The sequence below is a fragment of the Heliangelus exortis genome, chromosome 18 (assembly GCF_036169615.1).
Source record: "Heliangelus exortis chromosome 18, bHelExo1.hap1, whole genome shotgun sequence".
NCBI classification, from domain to species: Eukaryota; Metazoa; Chordata; class Aves; order Apodiformes; family Trochilidae; genus Heliangelus; species Heliangelus exortis.
Genome location: NC_092439.1, coordinates 1,502,031 through 1,530,023, shown reverse-complemented (window position 1 = coordinate 1,530,023; position 27,993 = coordinate 1,502,031). Strand labels below are relative to the sequence as shown.

The 27,993-nt window shown below is 54.5% G+C and overlaps 1 protein-coding gene across 1 annotated transcript; it reads right to left on the bottom strand.

The window, feature by feature from the left end:
* Positions 1–20: 20 nt before the first annotated feature.
* On the bottom strand, positions 21–27,146 carry DDB1 (damage specific DNA binding protein 1). The gene is given in 28 exon segments (XM_071761815.1): positions 21–728; positions 826–949; positions 1,298–1,400; positions 1,552–1,721; positions 1,883–1,992; positions 3,513–3,683; positions 4,901–4,995; positions 5,098–5,262; positions 5,595–5,718; positions 6,740–6,851; positions 6,971–7,066; positions 8,287–8,494; positions 10,198–10,305; positions 10,381–10,544; positions 10,639–10,743; positions 10,745–10,806; positions 10,968–11,076; positions 11,587–11,662; positions 11,777–11,879; positions 12,150–12,266; positions 12,444–12,527; positions 16,051–16,209; positions 17,821–17,918; positions 18,019–18,133; positions 21,620–21,841; positions 24,706–24,822; positions 24,916–25,064; positions 26,938–27,146. Coding segments are annotated over 28 exon segments (3,411 nt in total). The 5' UTR covers positions 26,999–27,146; the 3' UTR covers positions 21–644.
* Between the last annotated feature and the right edge of the window lie 847 nt (positions 27,147–27,993).

Below are 27,993 nucleotides of genomic sequence, written 5' to 3'. Positions count from 1 at the left end.
TCCAGAAATCCAGCAGCACCTTCTTTTTGGACTACTTTTATTTGGTAAAACTCAGAAATCCAACAAGTGAGGGAACTTTGCCCCTCCCTGAGCAAACCACAGAGCCTGGGGGGAGAGAGAAAGGGAGAGAAAGGGGGGAGCTGCTTGGCTCCATCATGAAATCTGCACCCACCCATCTTCCCCAGCCCAGGGTGGCTCCTCCAGCATTTTTTCTTCTCCAAAAAAAAAAAAAAAAAAAACCAAACCAAAACCAAACTCCCAACAGATCCAAAAAGCACCACCCCCCAAAAACCAAAAAGAAATCAAAAAATTAAAGCAAAACAACAAAAAAAAACACCCTCAAAAGATACTAAAGACAATGAAGAGCAAATCCAGGCAAGGGCATGGTGAGCCAAGCACTGCTGGGCACCTGAGGAGGGCAACCAAGCAAACCCAGCTCCAGCTTTGTAGGATCTGGGAATCCAAGGAGTGGTGGCTCGAGCAACATCCCCCCCCCCCCAAAATCCCAAAGGAGCTCCTTCCCCCCCTTCAGAACCTCCTTCCCCCCAAGCAAGGGCGGTCAGGGGGGCTCCAAGGTGCAGGTGGGAAGAGATTCCCTGGTCGTGGGTGGAGGGAAAAGGTTTGGGAAGGCTCTGGGGATCCTGCTAATGGATCCTGGTCAGCTCCTCCACGATCTTGATGAGATCATCCACAGTGGCCTCCCGCTTCATGCCGCTCCCGTCATCGATCTGGGAGGAGGGGATGGAAAAGCCAAGAAAAGGGGGTGAGGGAAAGGTGTGGGGTGGTGTCCACCTCGATTCCCAAAGCTCCCTGCACCCCTCTGACCTGCAGGTTTGCCACCACCTCCTGCATCTTGGGTCTGCTGATGTCCAGGAAGCTCTCAATGAGGTCCCCGTCGATGAAACCCGTTGCCGGTTCCGTCTTGCGTTCCGTGTGGAAGGACCTCCAAGTGCCAGTGTCAAGGAGATCCATTCCCAAAGGAATGACACCAGGAGGAGGAGTGAGGCCCAGCAGCACCCACCCCAAACCAGCTCAGAATCTGGGGTCACTTTTTTATGGGGTGACCACAAAACCTCAAACCCTGGGAGCTCCTCTCCACCCCAGCGACCTTCGAGCAAAGACTCCACCAACATCCCCACCACCAACATCCCCACCACCACCATTCCCACCACCACCATTCCCATTCCCACCACCATTCCCACACCCACCAGTGTCCCAAGGTTGTCCCAGGCCAGATTTAGGAGCCATGCCCCCCACCCACTAGCCCAAGCTTCCTGCCCCCACTCCCAAAGGATATAAAGAGTGCTCAATCTTGCCCACGCTCTTGATGACTTTATTCAGCCTGTTCTGCATGTCCAGGAGAAGGTTGTACCAGCTCTCTGACAGTGAGGTCACCAGGCCTGCCAAGGACAAAAAGGGACAGAGAGGTACAAGGTGACAAAGTGGGAAAGGGAAGGAGTTACAAGGAAGGAGCTTTCAAAGGAAAAAAAATATAAAAAAAAAAAACAACCCAAAAAAAACCCCAAACCCAAAGCAAACCTTGCCCCTTACCAATCATTCCATTGACTGTCCCGAAGAGCACAGAGCCCTGGGTGGGTGTGGAGGTCTCCCCCAGGTTCTGCATCACCAAGGAGCCGTGGCAGAAGACGTTGACAAACTCCCCCAGGTGTGACAACCCCACCTCCTGCAGGTGCTGTCGCTCCTCGTCCGTGGTGGCAGCGCTGGAACCCAAAGCCCCTCAGGCTCAGGCTGTGCTCAGCTGACACCAAAGCTCCTCCTGATCCCAGCTCTGAGGAGCTGGGAATGCTCCTCCCACCTTCCCTGCCTGCCTGGGACATGTGGAGAAGGCCAGAAGGTCCCATCCCTCCCTCCCCCAGCTCACCTGTCCTTCTGGCACACAAATAAATTGAAGGCGTTCTCTGCTCCCAGGAAGTTGTCATCATCCAGGATCTCCACAGCACTCATCCAGTTTGGATTGAAGTCCCGGGCAATCTGGGAAGAGGACAAGAATCAAACATTGGAATGGGCTGCCCAGGGAAGGGGTGGATTCTCTGATTCCATGAACTGTTGGGGTTGGAGCCAGGGGGGGGTTGGGCAGATATCAGTGGGACAAGAGGGCATGGACTAAAGAATTTTTTCCTAATATCCAACCCAAACCTCCCCTGGCAGAGCTTCAGCTCTGCCAGGGGAGGTTTGGGTGGGATATTAGGAAAGAATTCTTTGCAGAGAGGGTGATCAGACCTTGGAATGGGCTGCCCAGGGAAGGGGTGGATTCTCCAGCCCTGGAGATATTTCCAAAGAGCCTGGATGTGGCACTCAGTGCCATGGGCTGGGAACCACGGGGGGAGTGGAGCAAGGCTTGGACTTGAGGAGCTCTGAGGTCCCTTCCAACCCAGCCCATTCCAGGATTCTGTGATTCCATGAACTGTTGGGGTTGGAAGGGACCTCTCAAGGTCACCCAGTCCAAGGCCCCTGCAGGAACCAGGGGCACCCTCAGAGCTTTCAGCATCTCCAGGGATGAGGTTTCACCACCTCCCTGGGCAACCTCTGCCATTGTTCCACCACCCTCGTGGGGAAGAAATTATCCCTGACATCCAACCCAAACCTACTCTCATTTAAAGCCATTGCCTCTCATCCCATCACTCCCAACTCCCTGAAAGGAGGTTGGAGCCAGGGGGGGGTAGGGCTCTTCTTACAAGAGGGCATGGGCTTAATTAGGTTGGATATTAGGAAAAAATTCCTTACAGGGAGGGTGATCAGACCTTGGAATGGGCTGCCCAGGGAAGGGGTGGATTCTCCATCCCTGGAGATATTTAAGAAGGGGCTGAAGGTGGCACTGAGTGCTCTGGGGTGGTTGTGGATTAAAGGCTGGAGTTGATGCTCTCAGAGGTCATTTCCAAGCTGGATAATTCTGGGATTCTGTCTCCCACAATTTTCCCTGGGGAGGAAGGGAAATCACTCTCTCCAACTCCCTGAAAGGAGGTTGGAGCCAGGGGGGGTTGGGCAGATATCAGTGGGACAAGAGGGCATGGACTAAAGAATTTTTTCCTAATATCCAACCCAAACCTCCCCTGGCAGAGCTTCAGCTCTGCCAGGGGAGGTTTGGGTTGGATATTAGGAAAGGATTCTTTGCAGAGAGGGTGATCAGACTTGGAATGGGCTGCCCAGGGAAGGGGTGGATTCTCCATCCCTGGAGATATTTCCAAAGAGCCTGGATGTGGCACTCAGTGCCATGGGCTGGGAACCACGGGGGGAGTGGAGCAAGGGTTGGACTTGATGAGCTCTGAGCTCCCTTCCAACCCAGCCCATTCCAGGATTCTCTGATTCCATGAATGTGGACAGATGGCCTGGAATGTCATCCAACACTTCCATTCCATTTCAGGAGGAAAGTGGGATCCAGTCTGCTCCCTTTCTGCTCCACAAGCAGCTCCTGGAGCGGGGTTGCCAGCTCCAGGCAGGCTCTTCCCAGCCCCCCGTTGTAGCCAGGATGGATTATCCCAAGGTGCTGATACCTCCTCAAAGTTTCCTTCCATGGGTTTGTAGGCCAGGAGGAGGACAGAACGCATCAGGTCCCCCACCAGGATGAAATCCCCCTTGGTTTTCAGGTAGAGGGCCATGATGTTGTTGTAGTGGTTGCACTCCGTGCGCAGCTCCTTCTCGGCTGTCCACTCGTACAGTCGGACCTGGAGGGATGGACACAGCCCTCAGACACCAAGGACACACAGCACCTGCACCCCAAGACCTTGGTGACAACCTGGAGGAGGTGCCAGCTCTCAAATTTGCTCCCCAAACAAGGTGGGGGGCTCACACTGGCTCGGGTTAGGATTGGGGTAGCCAGTGGGAACAGGGACGGGGTTGTCCTCCTGGGCTGGAGGCTGCTGAGCTCACACCTCAAAACCTGGGGGGGGGGTTTGGGTCAGGAAAAGGGACATTGAGGGGCTGGAGTGTGTCCAGAGAAGAGACATTGAGGTGGGGAAGGGTCAGGAGCACAAGGAGAAGGTTCTGGAGAAGTTGTGAGGTTGAGCCTGGAGCTGAGGAGGCTGAGGGGAGACCTCACTCTGCAACTGAGAGGAGGTTCCCAGGTGTTGTGTCTCTTCTCCCAGGTGACAAGCACTGGGATGAGGTGAAACAGCCTCAAAAGTTGCACCAGAGGAGGTTTAGGTTGGATTTGAGGAGAAACCTCTTCCCCCAGAGGGTGATGGATGCACTACTGGCCCAGGCTGCCTGGGAAGTGGTTGGTGTTCAAACCCCTGGAGATCACAGAATCCTGGAATGGGCTGGGTTGGAAGGGACCTCAGAGCTCCTCAAGTCCAACCCTTGCTCCACTCCCCCCGTGGTTCCCAGCCCATGGCACTGAGTGCCACATCCAGGCTCTTTGGAAATATCTCCAGGGATGGAGAATCCACCCCTTCCCTGGGCAGCCCATTCCAAGGTCTGATCACCCTCTCTGTAAAGAATTCTTTCCTAATATCCCACCCAAACTCCCCTGGCAGAGCTGAAGCTGCTGCCAGGGGAGGTTTGGGTTGGATATTAGGAAAAAATTCTTTAGTCCATGCCCTCTTGTCCCACTGATATCTGCCCAACCCCCCCCTGGCTCCAACCTCCTTTCAGGGAGTTGGAGAGAGTGATGAGGTCTCCCCTGAGCCTCCTCTTCTCCAGCCTCAACACCCCCAGCTCCCTCAGCCTCTCCTCATAGGATCTGTGCTCCAGTCCCTTCACCAGCCCAGTTGCCTCCTTTGGACCTGCTCCAGCACCTCCATCTCCTTCCTGAACTCAGGGGCCCAGAATGTGGTGCTGAGGGCCATTAGTGATGGACTTGGCAGAGTTGGGGTTCCATGGTTGGGCTCCACGACCTGGAAAAGTCTTTTCCCACCCAAAAGGATGCCAGGAGGGTCCTTACCGTGCTGTTGATGCTGGCCAACAGCTTCCCATTGAACTCCACCATGGAATACACAGCTCCCTTCACCTCCTTCTCAGCCAGGCTCTGCAGCTTCCCTGGAACAGAGCCACCAGCTCATCCCTGAGCTCCCTTGGGACCTGAAATCTCCAAGAGGACTGGGTTGAGCCATGCCCAGGTGCCCTGCTCCTCCCCCTTACCATCAGAGTAGTGGAAGACAACGATGCGGCCCTGCTTGGGCTCAGCCTCCTCGGGGTACACCATGGCAGTGCCCACGATGAAATAGGTGTTGGGGTCCTTGCCAAGCTTGCAGGAGACCAAGCTGAGGGCATATTCATTCTGCAGGAACTGGTGAGCATGGAGCACTGAGCAAAGAGGACAAAGCAGAGAGAAAATGAGTCCCCTTCCAGCTCCTGGCAGAGCATTTTGCCCCCGGAGCAGCTCAAAATTTGATAACGTCCAAATTGGGGTTGCTTGGAAAACCCCCCTCACACTCCTCACCACCCCCCCCTGAGCCACCAAAACCCCAGCTGGCTTTCACTTCAAGCCCTGTGGCTGATGTTCATCCAAAAAAAAAAAAAAAAATCTGCCTGAAGGGAACTGGGAAAGGTCATGGATCTCCAGATGTCTGGGAAGGTCCCAGGTCCCAACCAGAGGCTGCTGGGTTTGCCCTGGAGGAGAAAAGTGGTTCTGGTACCTTCAAAGGTGTGCTGATCAATGATGAGCAGGTTGTGCACCTCCACCTCCTCCCCAAAGGATGTCTCGTGGGGTGCAGTGCTGCTGGAGAAGAGCTTGCTGGTGCTGACACTGCTGGACAGGGCCTGGGAGACAGATTGGTGACATCTTTGTGCTGCTTGGGATGTCCCCAGCCTGCTCCACAGGAGCTCCCAGCCCCATCCAACCTTCAGCACCTCCAGGGATGGGGCAGCCACAGCTTCTCTGGGAAACCTGGGGCTCAGCACCCTCACCCCAAAGAATTTCTCCCCAGGATCTCCTCTCCATCTCCCCTCTCCCAGTTTAAATCCATCCCACCTCATCCCAGCCCTCCAGGCCCTTATCCCAAGCCCCTCCTTCAGAATCCCTTTGGATGGGTCAGTGGGGAAGAAGAGGATCCAGAGAAATTCCTCTCCCTGTCCCCTCTTTCCTGCTCCCTCAGGGGGAGCTTTGCCTCAGCTCCATCCTCACCCTGCCTGCTCCCTGCTGCCTCTGTCCCACCCCAGTCTGGGACCTTAAAGCCCCCCCAGTGCCACCCCCTGCGTGGGCAGGGACCCCTCCCCCAGCCCAGGGGGCTCCAAGCCCCATCCAACCCCCAACACTTCCAGGGATGGGGCAGCCACAGCTTCTGGGGGCACCCTGGGGCTCAGCACCCTCACCCTAAAGAATTTCACCCTAATCCATCCTCTCTCTCCTCTCCCAGTTCAAATCCATCCCACCTCATCCCAGCCCTCCAGTCCCTTATCCCAAGCCCCTTCTTTAGAATCCCTTTAGATGGGTCAGTGGGGAAGAAGAGGATCCAGAGAAATTCCTCTCCCTGTCCCCTCTTTCTTGCTCCCTCAGGGGGAGCTTTGCCTCAGGTCCATCCTCACTCTCCCCTCTTCCACTTCCAATCCCTTCCCTCCTCATCCCATCCCTGATGTCCATCCTCATTTTCCCCTCTTCCATTTCAAAACCCTTCCCCTTCATCCCAACCCTCCAGGTCCTTATCCCAAGTCCCTCCCCAGCTTTCAGGCACTGGAAAGTGCTCCGAGGTCTCTCTGGAACCTTCTTTTCTCCTGACTGAGCATCCCCAGCTCTCTCAGCCTGGCTCCAGCCCTCCCATCACCTCCAGCAGCTCCTCCTCACCTGGGTGCTGGCACTGGGTCTGAGGGCTGTGGTGCCCCCACTGGCATCCTGCACCTCAATCCGACTGGAGAGGACCCCAAAACACTGGGATACCTCCTGGTAGCAAATCTTCCTGTGGGATAGAGAGAGCCCCATGGGCAGGGGAACCAGGACAGAGCTTTCCATGAGGAAAGTGGAGAAGGTGTGGGGAGAAAAAAGGCAAAGAGCTGGTGCTGGCTGGGCTGGGCTCACCTGGGGGACTCGTAGAGGGGGACGGTGCGGATGTGAAGCTTCTGGATCTCATCAATGGTGCCAATTGTCAGGGTGCTGTTGTTGGCCAGAGCCAAGCTGCAGGAGGATGAAAAGGGAAAAAAAAACCTCATGAGGCAAGAGGAAATGGTCTCAAGTTGTGGCCTGAAATGGTTTAGATTGAATGTCAAAAGAAACTTCTTCACGGGAAGGGGAATTGAGGGGCTGGAGCACGTCCAGGGAAAGGTAAGAGAGGTTGGGAAGGGGCTGGAGAAGTTGTGAGGAGCTCCTGGGGGTGTTCAACCTGGAGAAGAGGAGGCTGAGAGGAAACTTTCTGGCTCTCTGCAACCCCCTGAGAGGAGGTTCCCAGGTGTTGGTCTCTTCTCCCAAGTAACAAGGTGAAACAGCCTCAAAAGCTGCACCAGGGGAGGTTTAGGTGGAAAATGAGGAGAAACTTCTTCACCCCAAGGGGGATTCACCACTGGCCCAGGCTGCCTGGGGGGGTGGTTGGATCCCCATCCCTGGAGGTGTTCAAAAGCCCTGGAGATGTGGTGCTGAGTCCTGTGCTGGCCTCAGAAAGGTTGGGTTCTATGATTTTCAAGGTCTCTCCCACCCTCTGTGTGCTTCTCTAGTGCCACTTTTAAGGTGGGTGACACAGCAAGAACCTCCAGAACCCTCCTCCTGGGGGTTCTGCCTCCTGCTCCTTCTCCTGGGGGTTCCTCCTCCTCCTCCTCCTGCTTCTTCTCCTCCTCCTCCTAGGGGTTCCTCCTCCTGCTCCTGCTCCTCCTCCTGGGGGTTCGTTCTCCTCCTCTTCCTGCTCCTCCTGGGGGTTCCTTCTCCTCCTCATCCTCCTCCTCCTGGGGATTCCTTCTCCTCCTCCTCCTCCTGGGGGTTCCTTCTCCTCCTCCTCCTCCCCCTGGGGGTTCCTCCTCCTGGAGGTTTCTCCTTTTCCTCCTGCTCCTGGGGGTTCCTTCTCCTCCTCCTCCCCCTGGGGGTTCCTCCTCCTGGAGGTTTCTCCTTTTCCTCCTCCTCCTCCCCCTGGGGGTTCCTCCTCCTGGAGGTTTCTCCTTTTCCTCCTCCTCCTGGGGGTTCCTTCTCCTCCTCCTCCTCCCCCTGGGGGTTCCTCCTCCTGGAGGTTTCTCCTTTTCCTCCTCCTCCTGGGGGTTCCTCCTCCTGCTCCTCCACCTCCTGGAGGTTTCTCCTCCTCCTCCCCCTGGAGGTTTCTCCTCCTCCTCCCCCTGGAGGTTTCTCCTCCTCCTCCCCCTGGAGGTTCCTCCTCCTGCTCCCTGCCTCCCCAGCTCCAGGTCCCCCAGGCTCACCTGTCAGGGTAGCCATCAGAGTTGAGGGGACACATGTAGTTGACCTCCTTGAGGTTGACATTGGAGAAGACCAACTTGTGGTTGCTGCTGTAGATGACCGTGGGGCGGTCAGAGCAGGCAAAGACGTTGGTGGTGGAGAGGGAACGAAAGGTCCTGAGGACAGTGGGCTGGGTCCCCAAGGTCACCTTCTTACGGTCACTCAGCAAGCCTGGAGAAGAGGAGAACCACTGCTGGGGGGTGGCACCACAGAGGTCACCAGTGGAGGGGACAGCAGGGCACGACGGGGAAGGGACAGAGGAGGAAAAAGATCCTGGAGCAGAGGAACTGTGGGGGAAGGACCTGTGGGTGCTGCTGGACATGAGCCAGCATGTCCCCAGCTGGCCAAGAAGGGACCTGGCAGTGACAGAGCCACCTGGCAGTGACACAGCCACCTGGCAGTGACAGAGCCACCTCTGTCCCCTGCCTCCAGGTCATTTGTTTCAGGTCCAACCAGGCCCAGGGGTCAGGTCCTGCCTCTGGGTCACACCAAACCCATCCTCCCCGCCCCAAAAAAATTCTCCAGGTTTGGGATAAAAGAGGAAAAGTGCCAGGGAAGGGACCTGAGGGTTGAGGGAGTGTCCCCAGGTGGCCAAGAAGGCCACCAGCACCCTGGGCTTGTGTCAGGAGCAGGGCAGGGATTGTCCTGTTGTGCTCAGAGCTTTGGATCCTGGGTCAGAAGAGGGACAGTGAGGGGCTGGAGTGGGGCCAGAGAAGGGAAAGAGAGGTGGGGAAGGGGCTGGAGGACAAGGAGAAGGTTCTGGAGAAGTTGTGAGGAGCAGCTGAGGGTGCTGAGCCTGGAGCAGAGGGGAGACCTCACTGCAATTCCCTGGAAAGGGGTTGGAGCTGGGGGGGTTGGGTTCTGCTCCCAAGGAGCAAGTGATGGGACAAGAGGAAATGGGCTGAGGGTGCCCAGGGGAGGTCAATCACCCCCAAGGGCTCATTAAGCACTGGCCCAGCTGCCCAGGGAGGGGGTTGGATCCCCATCCATCCCTGGAGGGGTGGAAAATCCCTGGAGATGTGGGGCTGAGGGACAGGGGGAGTGGTGGGCTCAGCAGAGTTGGGGTCCTGCTTGGATTTGGGGAGGTTGGAGCCAGGGGGGGTTGGTCCCTGCTCCCAAGGACCAAGTGACAAAACAAGAGGAAATGGCCCCAATTTGCACCAGGGGAGGTTTAGGCTGGAGATTGGGACCAACTTCTTCACTGGAAGAGTGGTCAAGCACTGGAACTTGGCTGCTCAGGGCAGTGGTGGAGTCACCACCCCTGGATGTGGCACAGATGTGGCACTTGGGGACACAGGGGTGCTGTGCTGGTGGTTGGGACCTGATGATCACCTGGAGATGTTCCCAACCTGGAGATGTTCCCAACCTGGAGATTTTTCCCAACCTGGAGATTTTACCCAACCTTGAGGTGTTTCCCAACCTTGAGATTTTTCCCAACCTTGGGATTTTTCCCAACCTTGAGATGTTCCCAACCTGGAGATTTTTCCCAACCTTGAGATGTTCCCAACCTTGAGATTTTTCCCAACCTTGAGATTTTTCCCAACCTTGAGATGTTCCCAACCTTGAGATGTTCCCAACCTTGGGATTTTTCCCAACCTTGAGATGTTCCCAACCTTGAGATTTTTCCCAACCTTGAGATGTTCCCAACCTTGAGATTTTTCCCAACCTTGAGATTTTTCCTAACCTTGAGATTTTTCCCAACCTTGAGATGTTCCCAACCTTGAGATTTTTCCTAACCTTGAGATTTTTCCCAACCTTGAGATATTTCCCAACCTTGAGATTTTTCCCAACCTCAGTGACCCCCAGCAAAGAAGCCAGAGGGATGTCTCCAGAAGGAAGAAAGGACTTGAAGCAGGGGAGGAGGGGACAGTCACCTGTCTCAAGGCTGAGCCCAAAGTAGAAGAGAGCTCCATCCCCCAGGGCACAGAGGAGGTAGTGGCTGCTCTCAAAGGTGGTCATCAGGATGGAACGAGGGATGATTTCTGCAGGGGACAGAAGGTTGATGTCACCCCAGGCTCAGCCAGGTCACTGCCAGCCCTTGGGGAGGTGCCACCCACCTCCTCCCAGCATCTCCTTGTGCAGCAGCTCAAAGGAAGGCAGCTTGAGGATTCGGGCAGAGATGTCAGTCCAGAGCCCGATGGCACAGAGTGGGGACATCCCACTGGTGTCCCCCAGAGGGGTGATGTCCAGGCAGGCAACTTCATGTTCCATCTCTGTGCAGCTGGCAGGAAGGAGGAAGCAGATGGAGGGTTGAGGATGGAGCCCAAAACCAAAAAAAAAAAAAATAAGCAGAGCAGCCCTGAGGCCAAACCCACCTGATCTGTCTGAGCTCCCGGGGCTGGATCTCCAGGTAGTAGAGGGCTCTTCCCACAGCCACCACCACCTGGTTGCTGTTGCAGGAGGCCACGCTGATGTTCTTCTTTCCACTCACTCACCAGGGCTTTGGGTTCCTGACTCACCAGCCTGACAGAGGCTGAGGTGATCTGGGGACACAGAGAGAGAGAAAATCCCTCCTGAGAGCCACAACACCTCCTGGCTCACACCCAGAGTCCTGCACGCTCCCCAGGGTTTAGGTCAAGCCCACCAAAAGGTGTGGAGGGTCACCAGGAGAGACCCATCTGCCTGTTCCCAAAAGTGGCATCACCTGGATCAGCTGCTGATGGGCCACGTTGCCACAGAAGAAAGTCTGCTGATCATCCACAAAGCCTGTGAGCTCTGTCTCTTCAACTTCTTCTCCGTTTAACATCAGGACCCTGGGGAAAAAAAAGGAGGGTGGAAAAAAAGGGGTGGGGGAGAGAGGGGCGGGGGAGAGAGGGGCGGGGGAGAGAAGGGTGGGGGGAGAGAAGGGTGGGGGGAGAGAAGGGTGGGGGAGAGAAGGGTGGGAGGAGAGAAGGGTGGGGGGAGAGAAGGGTGGGGGAGAGAAGGGTGGGGGAGAGAAGGGTGGGGGGAGAGAAGGGTGGGGGGAGAGAAGGGTGGGGGGAGAGAAGGGTGGGGGGAGAGAAGGGTGGGGGGAGAGAAGGGTGGGGGGAGAGAAGGGTGGGGGGAGAGAAGGGTGGGGGGAGAGAAGGGTGGGGGGAGAGAAGGGTGGGGGGAGAGAAGGGTGGGGGGAGAGAAGGGTGGGGGGAGAGAAGGGTGGGGGGAGAGAAGGGTGGGGAAAAACAGGGAGGGGAAGAACAGGCAGGGGAAGAGAAGAAACTCAGCTCCTGTTAGATCCTGCCCCAACCCAAAGCTGAGGGCCTGGCTTGGTGCTGAGCCCACCTCACCTGGTCTGGCCAACAAAGGAGAGCACCAAGGTGTTGTCTGTTTCCCGCTGGGAGTCTGATCTGAGGGGCCACAAGCCTGTGACACAGAGAGAGAGGCCCCGTTGGCTCAGGGTGAAGACAAAAGGCTTCTTCTGAGAAGCTCTGGGGCTGTGGGTTCTGTCTGCAGCACCTCAGCCCCCACCTCACCCACCTTTAATCCCTGGCAGGTCGATGCTGGCGTGCTCATGAATCCCGATGCCGTTGCGGATGATCCGCAGGGAACCCTCTTTGAAGGCACCTGAGCAGGTGACCAGCTGGAGGAAAAACAGAGGATCTGCACCAATTCTTGCCAGGAAGCTTCCCCTGGCTCCTCCTTGGCTCAGTTTCCACTGGAAATTCCCCTAGCAGCTGATTTTTCCCCACCCAAAGGCAACCCCTTCCTCACGGATCCAAGGATTTAAAGCTCCTCGCTCATCCCACCCTTCAGTGCAAGACCTTGGAGATCCTCCAAGGGAAGTTTTGGAGTCTTTTCCTTTCCATGGACAAGCCCAGCAGGGAGAAAAGGAAAGCAGAGCCAACGTTACCTGCCCTTGGCCTTGTCTTTCCAGATCCACCACACACATGTCAACGATGGGGCCCAGGTTGGTGAAGGTCTCCATGGCCACCACGTAGGAGCCCTGCTCGTTGCTGTCCACGTTGAGCTGGGAAGAAACACAACCATCAGCTTCCCAGCTAATCCCAAAGGAGTGGAAAGGGTGTGGGACAAGGAGAAGAAAGGAAAATTTCCCCTCATAGGCTTCTGGAGGCCACGATGAGGAGAAAGATGTAGGAGATGCTATCTGAACAGCCAAGTAAGCCCCCAGATGGCTGCCACCCACCTTCACAAGTTGGGAATCTCCAAGGCGAGAGCCAACAAACACAACTCCATTGTCCAGGTAGGTCAAACACTCTGCTATGGATGTCTGGGAATGGAAAAGATGGAGATGAACCAGCCCTGGTGTGAGCAGGACCTCCCGCCAGCACCACACCCCAGCCGCAACCCCAGAGGAAAACCCCGGGCACAGGAGGGGAATTTCACCCCTTGGCAAAAGCCAGGGAGAGGCCAAACGTCCCCTGGGGACAGCAAAACCACCAGGCAAAAATAAAGGAATAAATCAAAAGTGGGGAGATGGTGGAAAACCTTCAGGTTTTAGCTTCCAAACCCCGGGAGGTGGGAAGGGTGACAACCGGGGAAGCTACACCCCGCCCCAGGTCCCAAAATCATAGAATCATAGAATCATAGAATCCTAGGGGTTGGAAGGGACCTGGAAAGATCATCTAGTCCAACCCCCCCTGCCAGAGCAGGGCCACCTAGAGTACATCGCCTAGGAACGTGTCCAGGCGGGTTTTGAATGTCTCCAGTGAAGGAGACTCCACAACCCCCCTGGGCAGCCTGTTCCAGGGCTCTGTCACCCTTACAGTAAAAAAATTCTTTCTGATATTCAACTTGAACCTCCTATGCTCCAATTTACACCCATTACCCCTTGTCCTATCACTGGTCACCATAGAGAAAAGCCTAGCTCCATCTCCCTGACACTCACCCCTTACATATTTGAAAACATTGATGAGGTCACCCCTCAGTCTCCTTTTCTCCAAACTAAAGAGACCCAGCTCCCTCAGCCTTTCCTCATAAGGGAGATGCTCCACTCCCTTAATCATCTTAGTAGCTCTGCGCTGGACTCTTTCAAGCACTTCCCTGTCCTTCTTGAACTGAGGGGCCCAGAACTGGACACAATACTCCAGGTGCGGCCTCACCAATGCAGAATAGAGGGGGAGGAGAACCTCTCTTGACCTACTAACCACACCCTTTCTAATGCACCCCAGGATGCCATTGGCCTTCTTGGCCACAAGGGCACATTGCTGGCTCATGGTCATCCTCTTATCTACCAGGACCCCCAGATCTCTTTCACCTACACTGCTCTCCAGCAGGTCAGCCCCCAACCTATACTGGGACATCGTGTTGTTCTTCCCCAAATGCAAAACTCTACACTTCCCCTTGTTGAATTTCATCTTGTTCCTCCCTGCCCAACTCTCCAGCCTGTCTAAGTCTCTCTGAATGGCAGCACAGCCTTCTGGTGTGTCAGCCACTCCTCCCAGCTTAGTGTCATCAGCAAACTTGCTGAGGGTACATTCTATACCCTCATCCAAGTCGTTGATGAATATATTGAACAACACCGGTCCCAGTACCGACCCCTGAGGGACTCCACTAGTCACGCCCCTCCAACCAGATTCTGCCCCATTGACTACAACTCTCTGACTCCTTCCTTTCAACCAGTTCCTGACCCACCTCACTACCTGATCACCAAACCCATACTTGATCAACTTATCTACAAGGATGCTGTGAGAGACGGTGTCAAATGCTTTACTGAAATCAAGATAAACCACATCTACCGCTCTTCCATCATCTATCCACCTAGTAATTTCCTCATAGAAGACTATGAGGTTAGTCAAACATGATTTACCCTTGATAAAACCATGCTGACTGCTCTTGATGACCCCCATGTCCTTGATATGCCTGGAGATAGTGACAAGAACAAGTTGTTCCATCACCTTTCCAGGGATGGAGGTGAGGCTGACCGGTCTACAGTTACCCGGGTCCTCCTTCTTGCCCTTCTTGTAGACTGGAGTGACATTTGCTATCCTCCAGTCCTCAGGCACCTCTCCTGTTACCCATGACTTTTTGAAGATGATGGAGAGTGGCCTAGCAATGACCTCCGCCAGCTCCCTCAGCACCCTTGGATGCATTCCATCTGGACCCATCGACTTATGGATGTCCAGATTACTCAGCTGATCCCTAACCCAATCCTCATCTACTATATCAAACTCCTCATTTATCTTGACTACTTCTGGGGTTAAATGAATCTGGGGCTCATGCGGAAACCCTGCAGGAGTAAAGACAGAGGCAAAGAAGGCGTTCAGCACCTCTGCCTTCTTTATATCCTCTGTCACCAGGGCTCCCAGCTCATTCCTTAGTGGGCCAATATTGCCTCTAGTGTTAGTTTTGCTGGCTATGTATTTGAAAAAGCCCTTTCTATTATCCTTAACCCGACTTGCAAGGTTAAGTTCCAAGGAGGCCTTAGCTTTCCTAATTGCCTCCCTACATTCTCTGACAACAGTCCTATATTCCTCCCAAGTGACCAGCCCCCCCTTCCATGATCTGTAGATTTTCCTTTTCCACTTAAGTTTTCCCAGCAGTTCCTTTTTTAACCATGCTGGTCTCCTAGCTCCCTTACTAGATTTCCTAACCATAGGGATGCTCTGATCCTGTGCTTGCAAATAGTGGTTCTTGAATATTGACCAGCTATCTTGAGCCCCTTTATCTTCTAACACCTTGTCCCATGGGATTTCTCTTAACAGTCGATTGAGGAGGCCAAAGTTTGCCCTGTGGAAGTCCAGGGTTCTGGTCCTACTGGGTATTCTGTTCCTTCCACACAGGATCCTGAACTCTACCATCTCATGATCACTGCAGCCAAGGCTGCCATTGACCACCACTGCTTCAACAAGGCCCTCCTTGTTGGTTAGTACAAGATCCAGCAGCGCTCCTCTTCTAGTCGGCTTGTCCACCATTTGCATTAAGAAGTTATCATCAATGCACTGGAGGAACCTCCTAGACTGTGAAAAGCTGGCTGTGTGAGTCAACCAGCAGATATCAGGGTAGTTAAAATCTCCCATGAGGACTAGGGACTGAAGTTGCGAGGCTGCTTTCAGCTGCCTGTAGAAGGCCTCATCAACCTCCTCGCCTTGATCAGGAGGTCTGTAGTAGACCCCCACAACTGTATCGCCCACACCAGTCTGCCCCTTAATTCTTACCCACAGACTTTCAACTTGCCCCTCATCAGCCCCTGCACAAAACTCAACACATTCTAGTTGCTCTCTCACATAAAGAGCAACTCCACCACCTCTCTTCCCCGCCCTATCTTTCCGGAAAAGCACATAACCATCCATGGCCACATTCCAGTCATGTGACCTATCCCACCATGTCTCTGTTATTGCTACCAGATCATAACCCTTAGCCCGTACACTGACCTCTAACTCTTCTTGCTTATTCCCCATGCTGCGTGCATTAGCATACAGACATTTCAGGAAACAAACAGAGCACACTGGTGGGACTAAATCCTCCCTAGACCACCTGCCTTCGGGCCCCGGTTCGTCCTTCTTGTGTTTGTCCCTAACAGACCCAGTTTTCTCCCCTTCCCCCTTCACATCTAGTTTAAAGCTCTCTCAATGAGCCCTGCCAAGTCCTGCCCCAAAAGCCTCTTCCCCCTCTGGGACAGGTGCATCCCACCTGCCACCACCAGGCCAGGTGTCTCATATAGCATCCCGTGATCAAAAAAGCCAAAACCCTGTCTTTGGCACCAGTCCCTTAGCCACTCGTTGACCTGTAAAATCAAGACCCTGAGGAGCATCCCAGCCCCACGGGGACAAGGGACAGTGGCCAAATCCTACCTCTCCGAGCAGCTCCACCCTCAGGTCCTTCAAGGTGACAGTGCCATCCATCTGCTCCTCCTTCTCCAGGAGCAGCATGAAGAGACGACCTTCCATGTCCCCCAGAAGGTACCGGGAGCCGTTGGGATCCACGCGGTTGTGGCACACGATGGTGCTTTGCTGCAGGGCAAGAAGTTTTGAGGAAAAGCCCTAAAAACCACCCCAAAAAAAGGGGGAACCTCTCCAAGGTGTCAGGAGGGGACAAGGGCATCTCAGTTTTGGTCAGAAGCCAAGGAAAGGTGGCACCAAAACCCCGTTTCCTAACGCCGCGCTATTCCCGAGGATTGGGGTTTGGGATCTGCAGGTGTTTGGGGTGTTTCCTGACCCCCTGACAACGTTTTTGGGGATAAAACCCCTCTGTAAGGTGCCTGGAGGACAAGGACACCTCATTTTTGGTCACAACCCAAGGAAAAGTGGCACCAAAACCCCGTTTCCTAACACTGGGCTATTCCCGAGGATTGGGGTTTGGGATCTGCAGGTGTTTGGGGTGTTTCCTGACCCCCTGACAACATTTTTGGGATAAACCCCCCTTTAAGGTGACAGGAGGGGACAAGGACATCCAGAGCACACCAGGGTTCTGCTCCTCCTGCACAGAGAAGGTTGGGTTTGCCCTCATTAAACCCCATCAGAGAACACAACCAGGATCTCTGAGGAAAAGGTCCCATTTTGGGTCACAGCCCCAGGAAAGGTGGCACCAAAACCCCATTTCCTAATGCTGGGCCATTCCAAGGACTGGATTTGGGATCTGTAGGTATTGGGGGTGCTGCCTGATCCCCTGACAACATTTTTGGGGATAAAACCCCTCTGTAAGGTGCCTGGAGGACAAGGACACCTCATTTTTGGTCACAACCCAAAGAAAGGGGGCACCAAAACCCCATTTCCTAATACTGGGCTATTCCCGAGGATTGGGGTTTGGGATCTGCAGGTATTGGGGGTGCTTCCTGACCTCCTGACAACATTTTTGGGGATAAAACCACTCTGTAAGGTGCCTGGGGGACAAGGACACCTCATTTTTGGTCACAACCCAATGAAAGGGGGCACCAAAACCCCATTTCCTAATACTGGGTCATTCCCAAGAATTGGGGTTTGGGATCTGCAGGTGTTGGGGTGCTGCTGATCCTTCAGCAGGGAGCACTGGTGACTCCAGTATAAATTTCTCCATCCCAGAGCCTCACCAGTGGCCTGAGATTCCAACTCAAGCAACAATTCCAGCATTTCTTCACCCAAAACTGGAAGTGCTTTCCTTGCCCATCTTTATTTCCAGCTTCAAAAGGACTTTTTGGTCCTGGATTTCTTTCAGCCCTGAGAGGCACCTCAACCATTTTGGGCTTCCTGCCAAAAACCCCAAGCTCAACCTCTGCCACCAACTCCTTAAAAGTCTTTTTTTTGCCCCAATCATCACCTGGTGAACTCAACATCTCCAAGGGGCTCATTCATTTCTTTTTTTTTTTTTTTTTGGCCCAAACCCCGTGTGACCTCTGAATTAACCCTTTTCTCTGGGGCTCAAACCAGGATTTTGCTTTTTAGTGCCCCAGGATGACAGAAAAACCCAAAAACCATGGCCCAGGAGTGGTGTGGAACAAGGCCTGGGAGGCAGGGACCTCGTCAGCCCACGCCTGGAGACAAAAGTCAGGGAAATCCTTGAAGCCCAAAGATCCTCCAGCACTCCAGGAGAGGCTGGGAATGGAGGAATGAGGGGGGATATGTGTTGGGATGCAGGTGTTCCCTCACCTTGATGATGGGTGGAGCTATAGCCAGGTATTTATCTCCATTGTGGTAGGTGATAGACTCCTGCCCAATGATGATGGCACCTCCAAAAGGCTCTGGCACTGGGCAGGGGAGAAGAGAAACGTTGTCACCAGAAGACAACTGAGGTGTTGGGCCTCAAAAAAACAACCCAGCAGGGAAGGGGTTACAGAAAAGACCAACCTGCAATGACCATGGAGGCTTCAGCCTCTACATTCTCCTGTTTCCAGGGCCCTTTGTTGAATTCCTTCTCCCTCAGGGACACTTCGTAGGTCTTGACGTGGCGACCCTGAGGGTCCTGGAAGAGAAGCCACCAGATGTCACACACTGTCCCTGTCTGCAGTGACAGAGGCTCCAGAGGGAGCAGGGAGACTCCACCTCACCTCCACCACCTCCTGAGGCTTCCCACCCTGCCCACCTCCTCTTTGGGGTCCCTCAGGCTGACCCTGAACACCCCCACGCCAGAAATGAGGATGTGAGGATGAAATTCTGTGGTGTGAGGGTGGGAAATCCCTTTGTAGTCCCCAAAAATCTGCAAGTGGAGGAGGAGAGGTGACAAATCCTGTCCTGACAAGGAGATCTGAGCTGCTTTGCCCCCATCCCCTATTTATGTGGTGACAATCTTATTTCTCCTCTTCCCATCTTTACTCAGAAACTCTCAGCAGCACCCAAACCTCTTGAAAACCCAAATCTTGGCTTTTCAAGCTGGGTTTGGAAAGAAGGAATGACCAAGCTGCTGCTGCCACCTGGTTTGCTACTGCTGAGAGACAAGATGGTGGCTGGAGCTGACTCCAGCTCCTCCCCAGTGCCACCCTGCAATGACCATGGAGGCTTCAGCCTCTACATTCTCCTGTTTCCAGGGCCCTTTGTTGAATTCCTTCTCCCTCAGGGACACTTTGTAGGTCTTGAGGTGGTGACCCTGAGGGTCCTGGAAGAGAAGCCACCAGATGTCACACACTGTCCCTCTGTGGAGTGACAGAGGCTCCAGAAGGAGCAGGGAGACCCCACCTCACCTCCACCACCTCCTGAGGCTTCCCACCCTGCCCACCTCCTCTTTGAGATCCCTCAGGCTGACCCTGAACACCCCCACACCAGAAATGAGGACAAAAGGATGAAATTCTGTGGTGTGAGGGTGGGAAATCCCTTTGTAGTCCCCAAAACATCTGCAAGGGGAGGAGGAGAGGTGACAAATCCTGTCCTGAGAAGGAGATCTGAGCTGCCTTGCCCCCATCCCCTATTTATGTGGTGACAATCTTATTTCTCCTCTTCCCATCTCCACTCAGAAACTCTCAGCAGCCCCCAAACCTCTTGAAAACCCAAATCTTGGCTTTTCAAGCTGGGTTTGGAAAGAAGGAATGACCAAGCTGCTGCTGCCACCTGGTTTGCTACTGGTGGGAGACAAGATGGAGGCTGGAGCTGACCCCAGCTCCCCCCCAGTGCCACCCTGCAATGACCATGGAGGCTTCAGCCTCTACATTCTCCTGTTTCCAGGGCCCTTTGTTGAATTCCTTCTCCCTCAGGGACACTTTGTAGGTCTTGAGGTGGTGACCCTGAGGGTCCTGGAAGAGAAGCCACCAGATGTCACACACTGTCCTTGTCTGCAGTGACAGAGGCTCCAGAGGGAGCAGGGAGACCCCCACCACCTCCTGAGGCTTCCCACCCTGCCCACCTCCTCTTTGGGGTCCCTCAGGCTGACCCTGAACACCCCCAGACCAGAAATGAGGATGTGAGGGTGAAATTCTGTGGTGTGAAGGTGGGAAATCCCTTTTTAGTCCCCAGAAATCTGCAAGGGGAGGAGGAGAGGTGACAGCAGGTGACAAATCCTGTCCTGAGAAGGAGATCTGAGCTGCCTTGCCCCCATCCCCTGTTTATGTGGTGACAATCTTATTTCTCCTCCTCCCATCTCCACTCAGAAACTCTCAGCAGCACCCCAAACCTCTTGAAAACCCAAATCTTGGCTTTTCAAGCTGGGTTTGGAAAGAAGGAATGACCAAGCTGCTGCTGCCACCTGGTTTGCTACTGGTGGGAGACAAGATGGAGGCTGGAGCTGACCCCAACTCCACCCCAGTGCCACCCTGCAATGACCATGGAGGCTTCAGCCTCTACATTCTCCTGTTTCCAGGGCCCTTTGTTGAATTCCTTCTCCCTCAGGGACACTTTGTAGGTCTTGAGGTGGTGACCCTGAGGGTCCTGGAAGAGAAGCCACCAGATGTCACACACTGTCCTTGTCTGCAGTGACAGAGGCTCCAGAGGGAGCAGGGAGACCCCCACCACCTCCTGAGGCTTCCCACCCTGCCCACCTCCTCTTTGGGGTCCCTCAGGCTGACCCTGAACACTCCCACTCCAGAAATGAGGATGTGAGGGTGAAATTCTGTGGTGTGAAGGTGGGAAATCCCTTTTTAGTCCCCAGAAATCTGCAAGGGGAGGAGGAGAGGTGACAGCAGGTGACAAATCCTGTCCTGAGAAGGAGATCTGAGCTGCCTTGCCCCCATCCCCTGTTTATGTGGTGACAATCTTATTTCTCCTCCTCCCATCTCCACTCAGAAACTCTCAGCAGCACCCAAACCTCTTGAAAACCCAAATCTTGGCTTTTCAAGCTGGGTTTGGAAAGAAGGAATGACCAAGCTGCTGCTGCCACCTGGTTTGCTACTGGTGGGAGACAAGATGGAGGCTGGAGCTGACCCCAACTCCACCCCAGTGCCACCCTGCAATGACCATGGAGGCTTCAGCCTCTACATTCTCCTGTTTCCAGGGCCCTTTGTTGAATTCCTTCTCCCTCAGGGACACTTTGTAGGTCTTGAGGTGGTGACCCTGAGGGTCCTGGAAGAGAAGCCACCAGATGTCACACACTGTCCTTGTCTGCAGTGACAGAGGCTCCAGAGGGAGCAGGGAGACCCCCACCACCTCCTGAGGCTTCCCACCCTGCCCACCTCCTCTTTGGGGTCCCTCAGGCTGTCCCTGAACACCCCCACGCCAGAAATGAGGATGTGAGGGTGAAATTCTGTGGTGTGAGGGTGGGAAATCCCTTTGTAGTCCCCAAAACATCTGCAAGGGGAGGAGGAGAGGTGACAAATCCTGTCCTGAGAAGGAGATCTGAGCTGCCTTGCCCCATCCCCTATTTATGTGGTGACAATCTTATTTCTTCCCCTCCCATCTCCACTCAGAAACTCTCAGCAGCCCCCAAACCTCTTGAAAACCCAAATCTTGGCTTTTCAAGCTGGGTTTGGAAAGAAGGAATGACCAAGCTGCTGCTGCCACCTGGTTTGCTACTGGTGGGAGACAAGATGGAGGCTGGAGCTGACCCCAACTCCCCCCCCCCAGGAGCTTCCTGGCTGGATTTTTGGCAAAACCACAATAATCTCTGGCTCAGCCAGCACAGCAAAAGCTTCTGGGTTCAAAAGAAACCTTTAGAAAGGGGCTACTGGGTCACAGGAGAGGTTGCAGCCCCTCTTGGGACTCCTGGAGTGGCCACTCAAAGCCCAACCAAGCTGAATTGTCTTGTTATTTTTAAGTGGAATTAAATTTTCACAGAAAACGAGCGATTCCAGCTCAAATCCACTTGCTGGGAAGATTCCTGCTCTCCTCTGGAGTTTTTAAGGAGGAAAAGCCCCATCCAAAGCATCAGCTGATTGCCAAAAATTCCAAAAAACCCCCAGGCAGCTCAGAAGAAGAGAGATTTTCCTCAGGTAGAGAATCCCCTCTTGGCTTTGGGATCACCCCGGCCGCTCCGGACCCTTTGGAACGGCCTCAGCGGCCTCCAAAATGAGGGGAAAAAAGGTGATACCTGGTAAACAAAACAGATGGTGGGGGCCTGGCAGCCATAGAGGAACTTTACATCGATGACCTGGAGCTCCTCCAGGCGGATGTTGAAAGCTTTTAACTCCTTGTTGTCTCGATCCAAGGGGATGACCTTGAAGAGGCCGTCGTAGAGCCGCAGCCCGATCATCCGGCACTCGGGGTCGATGATCCCAATGATCCCTGTCTCTGAGGGGCGACCAATCCGGTCCTGAGGGAGAGAGGCAGGGAAAAAAAAAGAGGATTAGTGTCCTAAAAAATCATCCCTGGGACTGGAGAAGTCCAGGAGTTTCTTTATGAGGTGACTGGTGTGATCCTGAGGGAGAAATCTGGCAAAAAAAGAGGGATCGGGAAAAAAAGAGTCATCCCCGGGGCTAAAGAATTCCAGGAGTTTGAGGGGTGATTGAGCTGATCCTGAAGAAAAAATCTGGCAAAAAAAGTGGGATTAGTGTCCAAGAAATCATCCCTGGGACTGGAGAAGTCTGGGAGTTTCTCTGAGGGGTGACTGATGGGATATAGAGGGAGAAATCTGGCAAAAAAAGAGGGATTGGGAAAAAAAAGAGTCATCCCCGGGGCTAAAGAATTCCAGGAGTTTGTGTGAGGGGTGATTGAGCTGATCCTGAAGGAGAAACCTGGCAAAAAAAGGGGGATAAGTGTCCAAAAAATCATCCCTGGGACTGGAAAAGTCCAGGAGTTTCCCTGAGAGGTGATTGATGGGATATTGAGGGAGAAATCTGGCAAAAAAAGAGGGATCGGGAAAAAAAAGAGTCATCCCCGGGGCTAAAGAATTCCAGGAGTTTGTGTGAGGAGTGATTGAGCTGGTCCTGAAGAAAAAATCTGGTAAAAAAGGGGGATAAGTGTCCAAAATAGTCACCCCCAGAACTGGAGAACTCCAAGAGTTTCTCTGAGAGAAACTGATGTGATCCTGAGGGAGAAATCTGGTAAAAAAAGAGGGATCGGGAAAAAGTTATCCCCGGGGCTAAAGAATTCCAGGAGTTTGAGGGTGACTGAGCTGATCCTGAAGAAAAAATCTGGTAAAAAAAGTGGGATTAGTGTCCAAGAAATCATCCCTGGGACTGGAGAAGTCCAGGAGTTTCCCTGAGAGGTGATTGATGGGATATTGAGGGAGAAATCTGGCAAAAAAGAGGGATCGGTGTCTGAAAAGTCACCCCTGGGGCTAAAGAATTCCAGGAGTTTCTCTGAGGGGTAACTGAGCTGAACCTGAAGAAATTTGGTAAAAAAAAGTGGGATTAGTGTCCAAGAAATCATCCCTGGGACTGGAGAAGTCCAGGAGTTTCTCTGAGAGGTGATTGATGGGATATTGAGGGAGAAATCTGGCAAAAAAAAGAGGGATCGGGAAAAAAAAGAGTCATCCCCGGGGCTAAAGAATTCCAGGAGTTTGTCTGAGGAGTGACTGAGCTGATCCCGAAGGAGAAACCTGGCAAAAAAGGGGATATAAGTGTCCAAAATAGTCACCCCCAGAACTGGAGAACTCCAAGAGTTTCTCTGAGAGAAACTGATGTGATCCTGAGGGAGAAATCTGGCAAAAAAAGAGGGATCGGGAAAAAAAGAGTCATCCCCGGGGCTAAAGAATTCCAGGAGTTTGAGGGTGATTGAGCTGATCCTGAAGGAAAAATCTGGTAAAAAAGTGGGATTAGTGTCCAAGAAATCATCCCTGGGACTGGAGAAGTCCAGGAGTTTCTCTGAGAGGTGATTGATGGGATATTGAGGGAGAAATCTGGCAAAAAAAGAGGGATCGGAAAAAAAAAAGAGTCATCCCCGGGGCTAAAGAATTCCAGGAGTTTGTGTGAGGGGTGATTGAGCTGATCCTGAAGGAGAAACCTGGCAAAAAAAGGGGGATAAGTGTCCAAAAAATCATCCCTGGGACTGGAGAAGTCTGGGAGTTTCCCTGAGAGGTGATTGATGGGATATTGAGGGAGAAATCTGGCAAAAAAAGAGGGATCGGGAAAAAAAAGAGTCATCTCCGGGGCTAAAGAATTCCAGGAGTTTGTGTGAGGGGTGATTGAGCTGATCCTGAAGGAGAAACCTGGCAAAAAAGGGGGATAAGTGTCCAAAAAGTCATCCCTGGGACTGGAGAAGTCAGGAGTTTCCCTGAGAGGTGATTGATGGGATATTGAGGTGAGAAATCTGGCAAAAAAAGGGGGATCGGTGTCTGAAAAGTCACCCCTGGGGCTAAAGAATTCCAGGAGTTTCTCTGAGGGGTAACTGAGCTGAACCTGAAGAAATTTGGTAAAAAAAAGTGGGATTAGTGTCCAAGAAATCATCCCTGGGACTGGAGAAGTCCAGGAGTTTCCCTGAGAGGTGATTGATGGGATATTGAGGGAGAAATCTGGCAAAAAAAGGGGATTGGTGTCTGAAAAGTCACCCCTGGGGCTAAAGAATTCATGAGTTTCTCTGCAGGGAGATTGATCTGATTCCTGAGGGAAAAATCCAGCAAAAAAGGAGGATTAGTGTCCAAAAAAATCATGTCTGGGACTGGAGAAGTCCAGGAGTTTCTTTATGAGGTGACTGGTGTGATCCTGAGGGAGAAATCCGGCAAAAAAAGAAGGATAAGTGTCCCAAAAATCATCCCTGGGACTAAAGAATTCCAGGAGTTTCTCTGTGGGGTGATTGATCTGATTCCCAAGGGAAAAATCCAGCAAAAAGGAGGATAAGTGTCAAAAAAATCATTCTGGGACTGGAGAAGTCAAGAGTTTCTCTGAGAGAAACTGATGTGATCCTGAGGGAGAAATCCGGCAAAAAAAGAGGGATCAGTGTCCAAAAAAAATCACCCCTGGGGCTAAAGAATTCCAGGAGTTTCTCTGAGGGGTGATTGAGCTGATCCTGAAAGAGAAATCTGCTAAAAAAAGTGGGATTAATGTCCAAAAAATCACCCCTGGGCCTGGAGAATCCCTTGAGTTTGTTCCATTTGACGCTGAGGCGAAAAACCCATCAAAAAAAAAAAAAAAGGGGGATAAAGAAGAGGAGGGGGAAAAAATCCACAATAATTTTGTGAAACATGTCCAAACTTTTCTGAGAAAAGGGGTTTTTCCCTTTTTTTTGTCCCTGCCTCACCTGCACGTTGCCATGGGCACGGGTGATGATGTCAATGCTGTCCCCATTCTGCTTGTACTCCAGGATGCAGGCGTTGTACTTGGCTGTCAGGATGAACAGCAGATCCTTGCTCTCCCCCTGCCAAAAACAAGAGAGAGGGAGGGGTTTTTGGGGTGTTTTAAAGAAATTTTGGAGGTTTTGCCTTCCTCCCTGAGCCCCTCAAACACCCACCTTGGGTCTGAAGAGCTCCATGACAGCAGTTTTTCCATACATCCCCACCTCCTTCACGGGGCGCAGCCCCTCGGGTGTCACCACGTAGATTTCCAGTCGGGTGTTTTTGGCAATCAGGAGGTTCAGGTCCTCTGCAGAGGTGAAGTGGCCTGAAAAGGAACCCCAAAAATATTAGGAAAAGGGGTAAAAAAATAAAAAAAACCCCATCCCTGAGGTAGAAAGTAACAAGGAGAACCTCCCACAAAGCTCGCCCTAAAAACTCCGCTCAAGCTCAGCTCCGTTCCCAGGGGGGGCATCTCCACCCCCCACCCCCACCCCCCCTCTGCACCCCAAAACACCCCAAAACACAGCCTGACACCCCAGACCCCCCCCCTGAGGCTCTGCTGCTCTGGAAGTTCCACCCTGGCAATCCCAAACCAAAGGAGTGCTCAGAAACCTGGCCCAGACCCCCCAAAAAGCACCCCCAGCACCCCCCTGCCCTCGGTGCCCCACAGCACCCCAAGAAATCTTAAGGTGCCCCCCCCCCCACACCCTCCTGGCTCTCAGAACCCCCCCATAGTGCCCCAGCAGCCCTTCAGTGCCCCCCAGGGGCTCTCAGAACCCCAAACAAGACCCTCAGCACCCCACAACTCCCCAAAAACCCCAGCACCCCCACAACCCCCCCAGGGGCTCTCAGAACCCCAAAAAAACCCTTCAGCACCCCACACCCCCCCCCCAAAGACCTCAGCACCCCCAGAACACCCCAGGGGCTCTCAGAACCCCCAAACAAAACCTTCAGCACCCCACAATCCCCCCTCAAAGACCTCAGCACCCCAAGAACTCCCCATGACCTCTCAGCACCCCCCAGATCCTTCAGCACCCCCAAGGTGCCCCAGAACACCCCAGGGGCTTCCAGAACCCCAAGAAGATCCTCAGCACCCCACGACCCCCTCAAAGACCTCAGGACCCCCTCAGCACCCCCAGAATATCCCAGGCCTCTCAGAACCCCCAAAAACCCCTCAGCACCCCACAACCCCCCCCTAAGATCTCAGGACACCCTCAGCACCTCCAGAACACCCAGGACCTCTCAGCACCCCCCAGATCCTCAGCACCCCAATAACCCCCCAGGACCTCTCAGCACCCCCAGGGCCTCTCAGAACCCCCCAGGCGCTCTCAGAACCCCAAAAAAAAACCCTCAGCACCCCACAACCCCCCCTACAGATCTCAGGACACCCTCAGCACCCCCAGAACCCCCATGACCTCTCAGCACCCCCCAGATCCCTCAGCACCCAAGAACCCCCCAGTGCCTCTCAGCACCCCCAGGGCCTCTCAAAAGCCCCCCAGGGGCTCTCAGAACCCCCAAACAAAACCCTCAGCACCCCACAATCCCCCCCTAAGACCTCAGGACCCCCCTCAGCACCCCAGAACCCCCCAGGACCTCTCAGCACCCCCCAGATCCCTCAGCACCCCAATAACCCCCTCAAAGACCTCTCAGCACCCCCAGGGCCTCTCAGAATCCCCCAAAAAACTCTGAGCACCCCACAACCCCCTCAAAGATCTCAGGACACTCTCAGCACCCCCAGAACACCCATGACCTCTCAGCACCCCCCAGATCCCTCAGCACCCCCAGAGCCCCCCAGTGCCTCTCAGCACCTCAAACAAACCCCTCAGCACCCCAAGAACGCCCCAGGGCCTCTCAGCACCCCCCAGATCCCTCAGCACCCCAAGAACGCTCCAGAGCCTCTCAGCACCCCCCAGATCCCTCAGCACCCCCACAGCCTCTCAGCACCCGCAGATCCCTCAGCACCCCCAGAGCCCCTCAGCACCCCCAGATCCCTCAGCACCCCCCAATCCTCCCAGGACCTCAGCTCCCCCCTCTCCCCCGTTAACCCCCCGTAACCTCCCTGTCCCTGCAGCCCCCCGGGCTACCCCCGTGTCCTCCCAGCCCCCCCGAACCCTCCGTCCCCCCCAAACCTGCTCAGACCCCCCCGCAGCCCTGACCCCGGGGGTTCCCCCGTCCCCCCCCCCCCGTCCCCCCGGTACCGGTGACGCAGCCGTTCACGGCCGTCGGCTTTTGAGCCGTGACGACGTAATTATAGGACATGGCGGCGGCGTGCGGGGGGGAACGGGGAGACTCGGTAAACCGGTGCAAAACCGGAGTGACAGCGGATTAAAAACGGATTAAAAGCGGCGCAGGACGGAGCCGGGAGCGGGAGCGCGGCCCTGCGCGGCCTCTCCGCCGCCCCCCCCACCGCTCACTTCCGTCCGCCGCCGTGACGTCAGCGGAAGTAGGGCGGCCGCTGGGGCCGCTCTAGGCGGCTCGGAGGACCCCGAGGAGCAGACGAGAGGGAAGGTGGGGATTGGGGGCGCTCGGGGGGGTCCCCACCTGGGGATGGGTGGGGGGGGGAAGGGGGGGTCCTGCCCACCCCCCACCCCCCACCCCCCGGGGGAACACGCTGGGGAGGGGGTGAACCCAGGGGGAGGAGGCTGCCGATGGGGGGGTGCAGCCACCCTAAAACGGGGTCCCTGCTCCCCCAGACCCTAAAAGAGGGGGGTGCACCCACCCTGGTGCCCCCCCCAAAAAAACCCGGGGGTCTCTGGTCTCCCTAAACTCCGGAAAGGATTCCTTATTCGGGGGGCACCCAGCCTGATCCCCCCACACCCCAAAAAGGGGTCCCTGGACCCCCCACACCCCAAAAGGGGGGCTCTGCTGGGGGGGGCACCCACACTGCTCCCCCCACACCCCCCAAAAGGGGGTCCCTGATCTCCCCCCACCCCCAAAAAGGGTTCCTGGTCTCCCCCCCCCAAAAAAGGGGTCCCTGCTCCCCCACGAGGGTCTCTCCCACGGGTGCTGCACCCCCTTAACCCCCCCAGAACCCCCCCCACAACCCCCCCCACCTCACAAAAGGGGATCCTCACGGGGGGGGGGGCACCCTCCAGACTGCCAAAAAATTCGGGGGGGGGGGGGGGAGTGTCCATGCTCAAGGGACACCCTGACCCCCCCATTTCCCCCCCCCCCCAGGTGATCCTTGCTGTGGGGTCTGTGTCCCCCCCCCCTTTTTTTTTTTTTTTTTTTTTTTTGACACCCCCTCCCTCCCA